We start from the raw sequence: 15,738 nt of genomic DNA, 5'->3' as shown, positions 1-15,738 counted from the left end.
CCTCTCCCCCAATAGCGGCAGGTCCAGGGCAGAGCTGGGTTGGGGCCAGCGAATGGGAGAATCATCTCTCTCCACCACAGCGCGGAGCACCTGGGCGGCATTTGATGGGCTGCTGCGCGGCCATGGAGCTAAGAGGGAACTTCACCTAGGGAACTCAGTTCCAGGGGAAGTTGTGAAGGCCAAAATTTTAACTGGGTTCAAAAAAGAATTAGATAAATTCATGGAGGATAGGTCCATCAGTGACTATTAGCCAAGACACCCTGTGCTCTGGGTATCCCTAAACCTCTGACTACCAGAACCTGAGACTGGATGACGGGGTATAGATCCCATGATAAATTGCCCTGTTCTGTTCATTCCCTCTGAAGCATTTGACATCGGTCACTGTCAAAAGAAAGGGCACTGGGCTAGGTGGCCCATTGGTCTGACCCACTATGGCCATTTTTATCTTCTAATTCAGAAATTCTGATTCTCAAATTTTACTGTCTAGCAAGTAATCGGGTATCACTGGAAAAGGGTGTATCATGCCACCCTCCAGCGACTAGTTTAGGATAACAGCTAGTAGTGGTCTGAGTTGGGGACTTGAAGGATAAGGGTTCAATCCTGGGGGGTCCTATGGTTGTACATAACAGAGTTTTCTTTCCCGTTTGCATTTTAAAAAATGGCTTACTTAATTCTCACAGTGAAAAAATGTCCTTTCTAGGTTTTATATTTAAAGGCTATTATAATCTGTCAATTAGGATGAAATGTGCAACAAAACATAGGTGTTTTCTTGTCAGTTTTCACACAGTTTGACTGCTTGTGTCATACATTGGCTGGTTTGAACACTGTGAGGTGTGGTGGAACTCTCAGTAAGTACAGGTCATCTCATGCCAACAACACCTTGTTTAAATTGAGTTTTAACAACTGCAACATGGAGAAGTTTTTTAGGTCCTATGCCAAGACAGTGGTGAAGACCAGAAAGGGTATATTTTCTTCCACTGTAGTGTCCATTAAGTCCCAATCTGCAAAACTATTCCAGAGTATGAACAGCCTGGCTAATACATGCCATCCATTCAGAGAGATACCTAGTACTGTCTTAGTTTGAGACTTCATGTGTAAGACTGAGTAGATTCAAAACACATTACTCATGTGTATGAGTGCAGAACTCTTGTGGGAAGTGAGCAAACACGTCTTCTGTACACAAGTTTTGGATAGTGTTGCTCACTGAGATGGTGAGGCACAGATTACAATCTTCAAGGTGTTCCCATAGCTTTCTACTAAAAGTAACTAATGGAACTATTATTGGTTGACATTATTAGAATCTCCTTATGGGAAGGCAAATGCATCACTCACATGGCTGTCGTAGCTTTGCTCAAGAAACTACAGCCCACATCCCCAGGTTGTGGAGTTCCACTGACTTCAATGGAACTATGCCAATTCACACCAACTGAGAATCTGACCCCATATCTTGATGCTGATAGTCTGGCCAACTACTACATCTATCTTAGCTACTCCTCTTGCTCCCATTACCAAAGTATCTGAGCACCTCATAATCTTTAATATATTTACCCTCACACACTCCTGTGAGGCAGGGCAGTGCTATTATCCCCATTCCACAGATGGGGAACTGAGGGACGAAGAGGTTAGGTGAGTTGCTCAAGATTTCACAAGAAGCCTGTGGCAGAGCAGGCACATGAACCCAGGTCTCCCAAGCAGTAGCTAATCTGCCATTTTGGGGAACTTCCTGGAATCTATTGCAGTCCTCCAATTTATCTTGACTATTCTTTTCATTATGGTTTTGGGTCTGGTTTATAGGGGGAGAAGCACAGACCCCTATGTTAAGGTTGCCTGACACTTTCCACTATACAATCTTCTTGCACTCTTTATTGTTTGCAGTAGGGCGTTACAATTTGAAATGAGGTCAGAGATGCCCTTTACTGTCCACACCAAAATCCACTCAGATGTGGTCATTTTCTACGCTGCCATTTCCTGACTCTTTTTCACACAGCACAGCTTATTTTTGACTTGCTTCCTATATCCCTCCCTATATCCCTACATTCTATAACACTGCAAATGCATTGCCCTAATGCTTCACTTCACACGTCCACACACACATGCTGGGATTTTCAAAAAAGGGTTAAAGGAATTAGGCACCCAACTCCTACTGACTTTCAATGGGTGCTGGGCAGTGTTCCCTCTAATTTTCTCCATCCATGTGCAGAATAAATTTTGTTACATGCACATACCTTTGTGCGCCACCAGCAGAAACAAAAAACCTAGATATAATATATATTTTTTAAAAGTTACCATAGGGATTATTACTCCAGCCAGGACAGGTTAGGCATTTTAGAACTCACTACTCAAAGAATTAAATTTACGTGTAAGAGAAATAAAAATTATTAAATGCATAGACAAGTCAAAACACTAAAATAACACACTTTGAAAGAATAAAATAACAGAGAATATATGTGCATTGCAGGAAGTACCAAGAAGAAACAACAATAATAAAAGTATGTGTTGGGAGATGACTGTGTGATACAGAGAGAGAGAGAGAGAGAGAGCTGTCTCTTTAAGACACTCACTGAAAGCTCTCCTGCTCTGTCCTGAGCCCAGTTGTCTCCCCTCCCTGGCTCTGCAGAGATAGGGTACATGGGCAGGGGGAGGGAGAGAGAGACAGAGCTGGCTGCTGGGGAAATCTCAGAAACCAGTGCACTGTCTCTTTAAGAAAGGCACGCAGCCACTCACCATTGCACTACAAGGTGGGTAGAAAGCTGGCTAGATTGTCGGGCTCAACGGGTAGTGATCAATGGCTCCATGTCTAGTTGGCAGCCGGTATCAAGTGGAGTGCCCCAAGGGTCGGTCCTGGGGCCGGTTTTGTTCAATATCTTCATAAATGATCTGGAGGATGGTGTGGATTGCACTCTCAGCAAATTTGCGGATGATACTAAACTGGGAGGAGTGGTAGATACGCTGGAGGGGAGGGATAGGATACAGAAGGACCTAGACAAATTGGAGGATTGGGCCAAAAGAAATCTGATGAGGTTCAATAAGGATAAGTGCAGGGTCCTGCACTTAGGATGGAAGAACCCAATGCACAGCTACAGACTAGGGACCGAATGGCTAGGCAGCAGTTCTGCGGAAAAGGACCTAGGGGTGACAGTGGACGAGAAGCTGGATATGAGTCAGCAGTGTGCCCTTGTTGCCAAGAAGGCCAATGGCATTTTGGGATGTATAAGTAGGGGCATAGCGAGCAGATCGAGGGACGTGATCGTTCCCCTCTATTCGACATTGGTGAGGCCTCATCTGGAGTACTGTGTCCAGTTTTGGGCCCCACACTTCAAGAAGGATGTGGATAAATTGGAGAGAGTCCAGCGAAGGGCAACAAAAATGATTAGGGGTCTGGAACACATGAGTTATGAGGAGAGGCTGAGGGAGCTGGGATTGTTTAGCCTGCAGAAGAGAAGAATGAGGGGGGATTTGATAGCTGTTTTCAACTACCTGAAAGGGGGTTCCAAAGAGGATGGCTCTAGACTGTTCTCAATGGTATCAGATGACAGAACGAGGAGTAATGGTCTCAAGCTGCAGTGGGGGAGGTTTAGATTGGATATTAGGAAAAACTTTTTCACTATGAGGGTGGTGAAACACTGGAATGCGTTACCTAGGGAGGTGGTAAAATCTCCTTCCTTAGAGGTTTTTAAGGTCAGGCTTGACAAAGCCCTGGCTGGGATGATTTAACTGGGAATTGGTCCTGCTTTGAGCAGGGGGTTGGACTAGATGACCTTCTGGGGTCCCTTCCAACCCTTATATTCTATGATTCTATGATTCTATGATTCATTCAGACCTCAGCATCTCCGAGTCCTCCTGAGCCAGCTGTCCCCTCTGCCCTGCTTTGCGGAGATAGGGTACAGGGGCAGAGGGAGAGGGACACCCTGACATCAGCACCCTCCTCCCCTCTGTCCCCACTCTGCATCAGGAGGGTCCCAGGAGTAGCTGCAGGATGAAGCAACGTGGTGGGAGGGGCTCTGCTAATCAGCTAGGTGGCACTTGAATCTCTCCTGCCCACAGCTTACAGGGAACACATAACTCCCAGATCATCCACAAACAGATCTTTGTCCTCCTGCTGCTACCACCCACCCCGTGCCTCACCCTTGGAACGGGAAATGATGCACTATCCTGGGAACTGGAAACCATCTGTTCTATACTCTCTTCTATTAACTGATGTTAATAACTTTGTGTCCTTCATAACCCTTCTTATTGAAAAAGGTTTCACAGTTTACACAAGCTGGGAATAGAACTCTGCTCTCCATTCTCCACCATTCAGCCAACTCCTCTTAGAAAGTTGGATGCTACCATGAGAATTGGGCTCAGACACTACAGTGATAAGCAGCAGTGTGTGACCAGGTGCCAGCTCTTGCCCAAACTGCAGACATTCACTAAGAACTGACAAATTTATAACTGGAGACCAGACCTGTTCACCTCTATGTTAGTTTTGCTCAAAACAGGTGTTTAGTCTTATAAGAATGTATTCCGTGTTTAGACTCTAGGAAATGCTTCTAAGTTGCTGCATGCAGTAATCTCACTTGCAATGTCTGTATTGCATGCTATAAAAAAATATGTGTTCGAAACTGTTTGCTCTGAACTTGTGAACCCAAGCACGGGAATTGTCCCCCCCATCCATCCAGGAGGACTATCAAAAATTTAAGTGAGCCATTATAAGACAAAAGCTTTGTTAACTGCCCTATCTACCCATGGAGAAGTACGTGCAAAAGGCCTGGTCTCATCCCTCTGAATGGTGGAAGAGGGAAATAAAAATAGTTGATGTGAAACCAAACTGAAGACAGAGTTCCCCAAGGGTTACCTCATGGGTCTGTTTATGTTAGCTTGCTTTAACTTGTAAAAAACTCTCAGTTCTTTTTCCTAGTTAATAAGCCTTTAGATAGTTTATTACAGGATTGGCCACAGATGATGTCTTTGAGGTAAGATCTAGGGTACCAACTGATCTAGGGTAAGTGACTGGTCTCTTGGGACTGGAAGCAACATGCATATGGTGTGATTTTGGTGTAAATGTTATCACTAAGTCCAGTTTGTCTGGGTGGCAAGATAGCCTGGAGAGTCTAAGGTAAGACTAAAGGAGTACTTGTGGCACCTTAGAGACTAACCAATTTATTTGAGCATGAGCTTTCGTGAGCTACAGCTCACTTCATCGGATGCATACCGTGGAAACTGCAGCAGACTTTATATACACACAGAGAATATGAAACAATACCTCCTCCCACCCCACTGTCCTGCTGGTAATAGCTTATCTAAAGTGATCATCAAGTTGGGCCATTTCCAGCACAAATCCAGGTTTTCTCACCCTCCACCCCCCCACACAAATTCACTCTCCTGCTGGTGATAGCCCATTCAAAGTGACAACTCTCTACACAATGTGCATGATAATCAAGTTGGGCCATTTCCTGCACAAATCCAGGTTCTCTCACCCCCCTCCCAAAAACCACACACACAAACTCACTATTCTGCTGGTAATAGCTCATCCAAAGTGACCACTCTCCCTACAATGTGCATGATAATCAAGGTGGGCCATTTCCAGCACAAATCCAGGTTTTCTCACCCCCCCACCCCCATACACACACAAACTCACTCTCCTGCTGGTAATAGCTCATCCAAACTGACCACTCTCCAAGTTTAAATCCAAGTTTCCACGGTATGCATCCGATGAAGTGAGCTGTAGCTCACGAAAGCTCATGCTCAAATAAATTGGTTAGTCTCTAAGGTGCCACAAGTACTCCTTTTCTTTTTGAGAAGACAGACTAACACGGCTGTTACTCTGAAACCTAAGGTAAGACTGTTATAATGATCATGGACAGCAGACTTGAGAGAGATTACTGATGAACCCAGGAAACTGAGTAGCAAATACCGCCTCCTCAGCTGCCCCAGAACCTGCCTGGGGCATATGAAAAGCTTCTTCGGACGAGAGTGAGATGCTTTTCCCCATGGCAGCTTAGGGTCTGGGGAGGGGAGGCGTGGGTGTGGCTGGCCCAGGGCTCTTCCAAGCAGGTTGGAGGGGATGCTCAGGGCTTCGGCTGGCCCGGGGCTCCTTTGGGCGGGGGGGGGGGGGCACTCGTGGCTGTGGCCATGAGGGAGAGGCAGGGTGTCTCGGGGCTCTGGATGCAAGCGGGGGGTGCGGAAGGGGCGGAGCCAGGGACTAGCCTGCCTGAAGGGGGGCTCCATGATGATAATCCAGAAGTTCACATTTGTTACTGGCTTGGTGAAATCTAATTATAGAACACACCAGCAGTTTGGGGTATCTGGGTCTGTTTTTGATAGTCTGCCCTGAGGTAGGCACTCACATAGAATCATAGAAGATTAGAGTTGGAAGAGACCTCAGGAGGTCATCTAGTCCAAGCCTCTGCTCAAAGCAGGACCAACCGCTACTAAATCATCCCAGCCAGGGCTTTGTCAAGCCAGGACTTAAAAACCTCTAAGGATGGAGATACTGCCACCTCCCTAGGAAACCCATTCCAGTGTTTCACCACCCTTCTAGTGAAATAGTTTTTCTTAATATCCAACCTAGACCTCCTCCACTGCAACTTGAAACCACTGCTGCTTGTTGTGTCATCTGCCACCACTGAAAAGAACCTAGCTCCATCCTCTTTGGAACCCCCCTTCAGGTAGTTGAAGGCTGCTATTAAATCGCCCCTCACTCTTCTCGTAAGCCACTTCAGACAGTGTGACAAGCATAAAACTTTAAGTCCAGGTCTAACTAGGAGCACTTTGCTAGTGTAGCTATGCTGGTATACTACACTGGCAAAGCACTGCTACTGTGAAAACAGCTGAAATCAGCAAAACTGTGCTTATGGCAGTATAGCTTATTCCAGCCCACGCCCTGAGTGAAATAAACTACACAGACAACAGTGCAGTTTCACTGATATAACTGTGTCTACACTATGGGCTTTTAAAAGTGCAGCTGTTAGGCCAAGATCATACCTCTACACATCCTGACCAACACAGCTAAGCCAGTAAAGGTTTGTAGTGCAGATCTGGTCTAAAAGATACATTTGCTGCCTGTAAAATGGGGCTACTCCTGTACAGGGAACCCACTACTTACTGCGGTGTATGACCTCCTGTAGTGGTTGGTCTCAAAAGGTAACAGCTGTCTCCTTTGACCAGCTAATATAATGATATCTTTTGCTTAGTGGTCCCCAAATTTTTGAGGGTCAAGCCCCCCTTATCCCTGTCCATGCCCCCCACCCCCTGCCTGGGGCCAGAAGGCATGCCTGGAGCAGGATGCGGACAGGGACTTGATCTGGCCATGATGGATGGAATCACATTTGAATGACTTCATCTTTCCCCTAGGAAAATCCCAGAGCGTAGTTTTCTTGACTGTTCACCCACCTCACTGGCTCTCCTGTACATGATATTGCAGGGTTCTACTATCACTCTTCTCATTCAGAGTGCACAGGGGGCTGATGAGGAAGACAGTGAAGTTGCAGCACCATCAGCATGGTGGCACCTGTCAGCTCTAGGTCTCATTTTCACTCAATCTAATCACTGTGATCTTCCTCACTTAGAGCCTGAGCCTGACCGAGATAGGGATCTGGATGAAACAGTGTCTGAAGTTCCACCCAGGCACAGCACATTGATCTTGGTAGTTCAGGAGAACCCTCTAGAGGAGATGGCTGCTGTAATCCTTGCTCCATCTGTTAAAGTCGTTTGCCTGCTTATTGTTAATCAGATTTACAATTTGGAGCTCCTTTAGCTCTTGGTTGAGACTTTTGCTCTCACATGCAGACTTCCGCAGTCATTTCTGCCTTTTTATCTCCAGGACGGATTATTGCTATACCCTGCTGCGGCTACTCTGAACATCATCTGCATAATTCAGCTACTGTAAAATGCAGCAACACTTTTACATTTGGGTGCTTCTTGTGAACAGAACAAACTCCACATGTGCTGTCTAGACTATACTAGTTACCAATTCTCTCCACGGTGCTGATCAAGGTACTGATTTGATGTATAAAGCCCTATACAGATTTGGGTTCTGCCTACATTCAATATAGCCTCTCTCTCCATGAGCCATCCACGCAGTTGAGATTACAGTCACATTGTGACAACTATAAAAAGAACGTAAACATTCAAAAGATGTTATAATAAACTATAATAACAAATGTTGATGGAAAAAAGCACAAAAAAGAAACAAAAATAACTAAATTAGTCTAAACCAAAAAGCCAAATCAATAAGATTCAAAGACTGTTTTAAAATTATGCTTTTCAAAATAAAGGGACATAGAGCTAGAAGATAATGAGCCAAAATTGGTCTGTAAGATATATGAGGTAATTGGTGGACAAAATAATGAAAGGGGGGGGATTCCACTCCCTTTATGGGTCCTTAAAAAAAGATGTTGTGAAAAAAGTATGAATGAACAAATTGGAAGGACAGACAGAGGCTACTAGAGCAAGGTGCCATCATGGTTGCCACCCCCATTGTTTCCTGGGACCTTGGGCCTTCACCTTCCTGATCCTGAGAGGTATCCTGACCAGAAGAGGCCAGAGAGAGAGGGACCCAGATGACATCAAAACCCCTACTGGCTCCAGTTGAATCCCAAACACCTCCTGCGATCACAAATTACCATCTTTGAGGCTGTCAAATGGGGCAGCAGGTTGGAGGGGTGGGGGGATTCCTGCTAAAACAGTCTCCAGGGAAAGGGAATAGCGGATGTTGTTAAAATAAAAGCCTTACTTAATACTTTACATGTCAAAGGCTTTAACTGTTTTTTCTTCTTTTCTGTAACTTTAATAAAAGGTTAAAAGGATGTTTAACAGTATGTTTGCCATCGGACCGAGCAGGCTGAAGCCTCTGTACGCCAAACCCCTGACCTTTTTTTAATACTATTTAAAGTTATTCCATCTAAATTAATACAACAATCCCCACATTTGAATTCGATGGGTTGAAAAGTAGAGCATCTATGTGTGTTACAATCAATGAAGTTAAACCTGTCCAAATCTCCAGGTGGAGGCACTTAATTTGATTTAAACCTAGTTTACATCATTTAGCTGAAGTGAATGCCTTAAGTATTTAAAGTGAACCAGTATAAATCAGGGTTAAATTCAATTGAGAGCATCCATGCAGGAGTCTGCACTAGTTTCACTAAACTGATTTAAAACATATGCAGAGAAAATCTCTTTAAGCTTCTAAATTCATGGTTTACAACTGAGAAGCAAAATGGATCAAGTTAGTTTTCAAAGAAAGAAGGAAAAAGCTGAAAAGAGAAAATGGAAAGGCCTAGTTCTCTCTCTACTGGAGTGGAATTTAGTTTGCAGTATTTCATTTTTCACGTGCACTCTAGTTACCTCAGAGTCTGCAGTGGGCTGTTGTTTAACTGTTGTTATGCCGAAATCTAAACCAAATACATCTCGAGATTTTTTTAAACCACGTTCTTCTGAGAAGGAAGGAGCATCTTCTGGGGCAGCTACTCTCTCAGCAACTTCTGGATGGGCCACCTGGTTACAAGATTTAAAAATAACAATGTGTAAAAGTATAGATGGGATGCATGAGAAGCTGGACAAAGACCAGGAGTCCTTCTATGGCTGAGGGTCTGAAACGTCAGACTCACACATAAAAAACTTTCAAAATCAGCCCATTGACAACGATATAGTCCTGATCCAGGCCTACTAGTTTTTTATCAACAAATAATATTTATTCTTCATTTGCTCTCTGCGATAACAGACCTACCTCATGATTAGAATTTCAAACATTTAACGCAACATACACAAAGGTATTTAGGCTCCTTTCTGCATCTTTAAGAACAATTTAGGCATCACTGTGACATTCTCAAAAACACAGTGCAGTTGCTGCCAAACACTAAGGTGTCTAAGGGCTTGCCTACACTACCACTAAAGATGCTCTCCCACCGACATAGCTTCAGCCTCCCGTTGAGGTGGAGTAATTACGTTGACGGGAGAGGGCTCTCCTGCCGACTCAGCGCATCTTCATCAGGCACACTATATGGGAACAGCTGCATTGATGAAAACATGCCCTAATTTTCTGCCAGGCAGCATTCACAAAGCTCCAGCTGGAGCCCTAGGGGCCCCAGAGTAGGATTCCCAAACTAGGCAAGGGAGTGCTGATTTCCCGTGGAGCCCGTTCCAGAACACCAACAACCTAAGAAAAAGACAACTAGGTGTGAGCAAGTCAAGAATTTTTCAACAGATGTATGTGTGTCTTCCCCGCTGGTTAGGGAGCTCACGCAGGATCTGGGAGACCCAAGTTCAAATCTCTCTTTGCCTCATTTGGGGCAGGAATTTGGAGCAGGTTGCCCACATCAGTGCCTAACCACCATGCTGCTGGATATTCTAAGAAGGGAGGCCCCACCAAATAAGTTTGAGAACCAATGCACTAGCCAGCCTACGGGTTAGGTATTGTAACTCCTAAGTACTTCTGTGGATCACAGCCTTAAATTATGTTGCCTTACATCCTCTGCCCATTGTTCTGCATGACCAAACTGAGGGCTTTATTTAAAGTATGCAGCAGTAAACTGCAGAATAAACAGAGTGGGTAGCGAGGTGATATTTGTCAGGCATTTTGATTGTTTGGGCCAGATTCTCCCCTGCACCATGATCTGCTTAGCGTAGGAGAGTGGGGAGCAGCCCAACAAGGAGTTGGTAGTGGTAGTATCCTGCTTTGAGCAAGGGATTGGACTAGATGACCTCCTGAGGTCTCTTCCAACCCTGATATTCTATGATTCTATGACTCCTGATATACAGGGTGGCTTGGAGCAGGTGGAACTGTTCTAACTTTAGTCAAGCTGGCTACGTTCCCCCAAGAGACTATTCTGTAGTTGAAAACTGGTGAAGAGCAGCAGTCTCCCACCCAAGGTGCCCCCAAACCACTAATGCCACGGTATGTGGTGGGGTAGTTGATGCAGCCACTGATTATGCCAGCTTTCTGCCAGATGAGAGTCACCCTCCCTCACCACAGGCCAACTCTCAGCTGGCCCCAGCAATGGCCAGATTGTAACTCCTTTGCACTTCTTACAACACCTCTGATTCTAGGAGGAGTATAGAGCTATTTGATTATCTTCTCATTTCTCTTTTTCAGCAACCTTTGACAGTGAGATTATATTTTCTTAGCAGCACTCCCAGCTACCTTTGAGACACCACTGACTTCCTGAGGAAACTACAATCCATCGGTGATCTTCCTGATAACACCATCCTAGCCACTATGGATGTAGAAGCCCTCTACACTAACGTTCCACACAAAGATGGACTTCAAGCCGTCAAGAACACTATCCCCGATAATGTCACGGCTAACCTGGTGGCTAAACTTTGTGACTTTGTCCTTACCCATAACTATTTTACATTTGGGGACAATGTATACCTTCAGATCAGCGACACTGCTATGGGTACCCGCATGGCCACACAGTATGCCAACATTTTTATGGCTGACTTAGAACACCGCTTCCTCAACTCTCATCCCCTAACACCCCTACTCTACTTGCGCTATATTGATGACATCTTCATCATCTGGACCCATGGAAAAGAAGCCCTTGAGGAATTCCACCATGATTTCAACAATTTCCATCCCACCGTCAACCTTAGCCTGGTCCAGTCCACACAAGAGATCCACTTCCTGGACACTACAGTGCTAATAAACGATGGTCACATAAACACCACCCTATACCAGAAACCTTCTGACCGCTATTCCTACCTACATGCCTCCAGCTTTCACTCTGACCACACCAGTCGATCCATTGTCTACTGCCAAGCTCTGCGATACAACCGCATTTGCTCCAACCCCTCAGACAGAGACAAACACCTACAAGAGCTCTATCAAGCATTCTTACAACTACAATACCCACCTGCGGAAGTGAAGAAACAGATTGATAGAGCCAGAAGAGTTCCCAGAAGTCTCCTACTACAGGACAGGCCGAACAAAGAAAATAACAGAACGCTACTAGCCGTCACCTTCAGCCCCCAAGTAAAACCCCTCCAACGCATTATTAAGGATCTACAACCTATCCTGAAGGATGACCCAACACTCTCACAAATCTTGGGAGACAGGCCAGTCCTTGCCTACAGACAGCCCCCCAACCTGAAGCAACACACCAGCAACCACATACCACACAACAGAACCACTAACCCAGGAACCTATCCTTGCTACAAAGCCTGTTGCCAACTGTGCCCACATATCTATTCAGGGGACACCATCACAGGGCCTAATAACATCAGCCACACTATCAGAGGCTCGTTCTCCTGCACATCCACCAATGTGATATATGCCATCATGTGCCAGCAATGCCCTTCTGCCATGTACATTGGTCAAACTGGACAGTCTCTACGTAAAAGAACAAATGGACACAAATCAGATGTCAAGAATTATAACATTCATAAACCAGTCGGAGAACACTTCAATCTCTCTGGTCACGCGATTACAGACATGAAAGTTGTGATATTACAACAAAAAACTTTAAATCCAGACTCCAGCGAGAAACTGTTGAATTGGAATTCATTTGCAAATTTGATACAATTAACTTAGGCTTGAATAGAGACTGGGAGTGGCTAAGTCATTATGCAAGGTAACCTATTTCCCCTTGTTTTTTCCTACCCCCCGCACCCGGACGTTCTTGTTAAACCCCGGATTTATGCTGGAAATGGCCCACCTTGATTATCATACACATTGTAAGGAGAGTGGTCACTTTAGATAAGCTATTACCAGCAGGAGAGTGGGTTTGTGTGTGTGGGGGGGGGGGGGTGAGAAAACCTGGATTTGTGCTGGAAATGGCCCAACTTGATTATCATACACATTGTAAGGTGAGTGATCACTTTAGATAAGCTATTACCAGCAGGAGAGTGGGATGGGAGGAGGTATTTTTTCATGCTTTGTGTGTATATAAAAAGATCTTCTACACTTTCCACAGTATGCATCCGATGAAGTGAGCTGTAGCTCACGAAAGCTTATGCTCAAATAAATTGGTTAGTCTCTAATGTGCCACAAGTACTCCTTTTCTTTTTGGTATTAGTTAGGCTATTATCTCATGTTCTGCCTGGTTGTTATGTTGGTTTCAATATTTTTATATTATCCATATAAGAATATAAGGACAGCCATACTACGTCAGACCAAAGGTCCATCTAGCCCAACATTCTGTCTTCTGATAGTGGCCAGTGCCATGTGCCCCGGACAGAATGAACAGAACAGGCAATCACCAAGTGATCCATCCCCTCTCGCCCATTCCCAGCTTCTGGCAAACAGAGGCTAGGGACACCATCCCTGCCCATCCTGGTTAATAACCATTGATGGACCTATCCTCCATTAAACTTAACTAGTTCTTTTTTTAACCCTGTTATAGTCTCGGCCTTCACAACATCCTCTGGCAAGGAGTTCCACAGGTTGACTGTGCATTGTGTGAAAAAATACTTCCTTTTGTTTGTTTTAAACCTGCTGCCTATTAATTTCATTTGGTGACCCCCTAGTCCATGTGTTCATCCCTGGTTGGGATGATTTAGTCGGGGATCTGTCCTGCTTTGAGCAGGGGGTTGGACTAGATGACCTCCTGAGGTCCCTTCCAACCCTGATATTCTATGATTCTATGATGTTATAAGGAGTAAATAACACTTCCTTATTTATTTTCTCCACTAGATACTGAGATTATATCATTTAGCAATGAAACTGTCCTTGGGTGGACTGTACCAACTACACACAGTAACCGACCATAAGAGTTAAGGACAGGAAGGGAAAATCCTGCACCTCAAAGGAACCAGCCAATGGCAGAATATAGTTAGTGTTCCTGCATTCTCTTGCCTCATTCACTACAGATCTTATATTAAGTAAGAATAAGAATGGCATACTAGATTTTTTCCATATACAATTCTTCTACGGATGGTAGCCCAGATTCTCTTGCCCTGAACCAGATCCTTTGAAGCTGTAAGCTGGCTAAAGCTGGCCATCTGAGAATTCCCTTGCTGACAATGCCAACATATCCAACTCTCATGCCAACTGCCCATCCTAGTGCAGGGGACATGATGTGAGCAGAAGAAAGCATGTCAGAGGCAGCGGTGGAGTGCATATGTGCTCCACCAATTCTCAGCTGGCAGTTTCTTGGGGACAATAAAGTGTGGCAAAAGCAGCCACTAAATGTTCAGCATTATGCTGGCCATCAATGATTGGCGCACAGAACCAGGGAGCTGTTACTGGCTCCTGGTGCCCCACTGACACTCTTCTATGCTGACCTGAGTTCAACATAAGAGACTCTGATCAGCTTTGTCTGGCACACCAATTCTTAGTACTAACAGACAACAAACGTGTAGCTAACTTTCTTAAAAACTGTGCAATATATTGTATTTGAGAAATAGTATGCAATACTGTAATCAGAGTGTATAATATTGCATCTGCACAAGGACAGAGAGCTATGTCTGGCCCCCAGCAGAAATCAGAGTAGCCCTTACACTCAGGAACACTTCCCTTGCCCCAAGGGTATTCCTCAGGGGATGTTTCTGCACCCTTAATATCACCATCCCAGTGTAAAGTGCAAGAAGCCTTCTGTCTGCAGGAGATCTCAAATTTACAAAGGCCACTAAAATCCAGTCACTATGCTGTACTCATTGGGAAAAATGAAGTTTAATTCCCAGAAGTTTCTGGAGAAAATCCAAAGATTTGAAAATGTTCCCAAGGAAAAGAATAACTCATCCAACAAGGGCCCTAATGACATCTCTGGACGTTTTAATTTCTGTTTGACATAATTTGATGGAATATACTGCATAGAGGGAAAAATGCATCAGGTTAATGCTTTAAAAAAAGGCAAAGTATTAAGAGTTATCATTGCAAAGGTCTTAATCAATTTTGATATTATCTACTGATGAGTAATTTAAATAGGATGCATTAGGAACAGTGCGTTCTCTTAACATTCTTCATTAAAGCAGTTGCAAGAACAATTCAGGAAAAAAATTTATACACACAACTTAAAAATACAATATTTTTTCTACCCAAAGTGCATGCTTAGGCGGCTCATGTATTGCTACCCAAAAGTAGAATTTAAAACTAGGTGGCCAACTTCCCACCGGGCTTGCGGCTTTATAATCTTTGCACTGTAAGTTATCACTGCAGTAGAAAGAGAGAGCCTGAGACATGAGGCCGGCTATAAGGGGCCTGGTGTAAGGCCTAAGGCCTGAACTAAAATCAGGCCCTGCTGAGGTAAAGCAAAGTTAGCAAGAGTCAAGATATGATCAAAAGTCAGGCCCTGTTACAGCACATGCCTACTTACAAGTTCACATAACCTGGCAGAAACAGGACTGGTATTGCAAAAACACAAACACTCCTAGGCACTAAAAGTAAACACATTCCAGAAGGTTAGTGCCAGAACACCCTGATACCAAGATATGGTGTAAGCACACTCCTTGAAGTTGGTACAGGGACACACTGGACCCTCTTAAAGATAAGGTCAGGATACAGCGTGATGGATAGAGATGTTTTGATCGCACCAACCTATACATGGTAAAGAGTAGTAACCATGTCAGAAGGGCAATATGTAACTTGTTTGTATCAGTGTATAAAGAGCGGTCTTAGAGGCAATGTTTTTGTCTGATCGACGGGGGAATGGAAAGTCCTGCCATTCACTGAGCTGGTAAACATGTGTTAGTGGTCCTGTAGAGTCTACGGGATTCTTTGTCAACAATAAACCTGGCTGAGTGCCTTCGCTACTGAAACGAGTCTGTGGTCTTCTTGTGCAATTCAATCAAGGTCTGCTGCGTCAGCTATCTGCACAGAGC

General features: G+C 44.6%; 1 protein-coding gene across 10 annotated transcripts in view; it reads right to left on the bottom strand.

Moving 5' to 3' along the window:
• The window catches only part of LZTR1 (leucine zipper like post translational regulator 1), a 300,011-nt gene that overhangs the window by 140,861 nt on the left and 143,412 nt on the right, over nt 1–15,738 (bottom strand). For 8 of the 10 annotated variants that reach the window (XM_048826871.2, XM_048826873.2, XM_048826877.2 and 5 more), the window contains one exon: nt 9,328–9,477. The exons of the other annotated variants lie outside the window; for them this stretch is intronic. In XM_048826871.2, the coding sequence (XP_048682828.1) occupies nt 9,328–9,477 (150 nt within the window). The remainder of the gene's footprint in view (nt 1–9,327; nt 9,478–15,738) is intronic. 10 annotated transcript variants of the gene reach the window in all.

Source organism: Caretta caretta, chromosome 21 (assembly GCF_965140235.1).
Source record: "Caretta caretta isolate rCarCar2 chromosome 21, rCarCar1.hap1, whole genome shotgun sequence".
Taxonomy (NCBI): Eukaryota; Metazoa; Chordata; order Testudines; family Cheloniidae; genus Caretta; species Caretta caretta.
The sequence above is the reverse complement of the archived record's forward strand: the minus strand, read 5'-3'. Positions and strand labels throughout refer to the sequence as shown.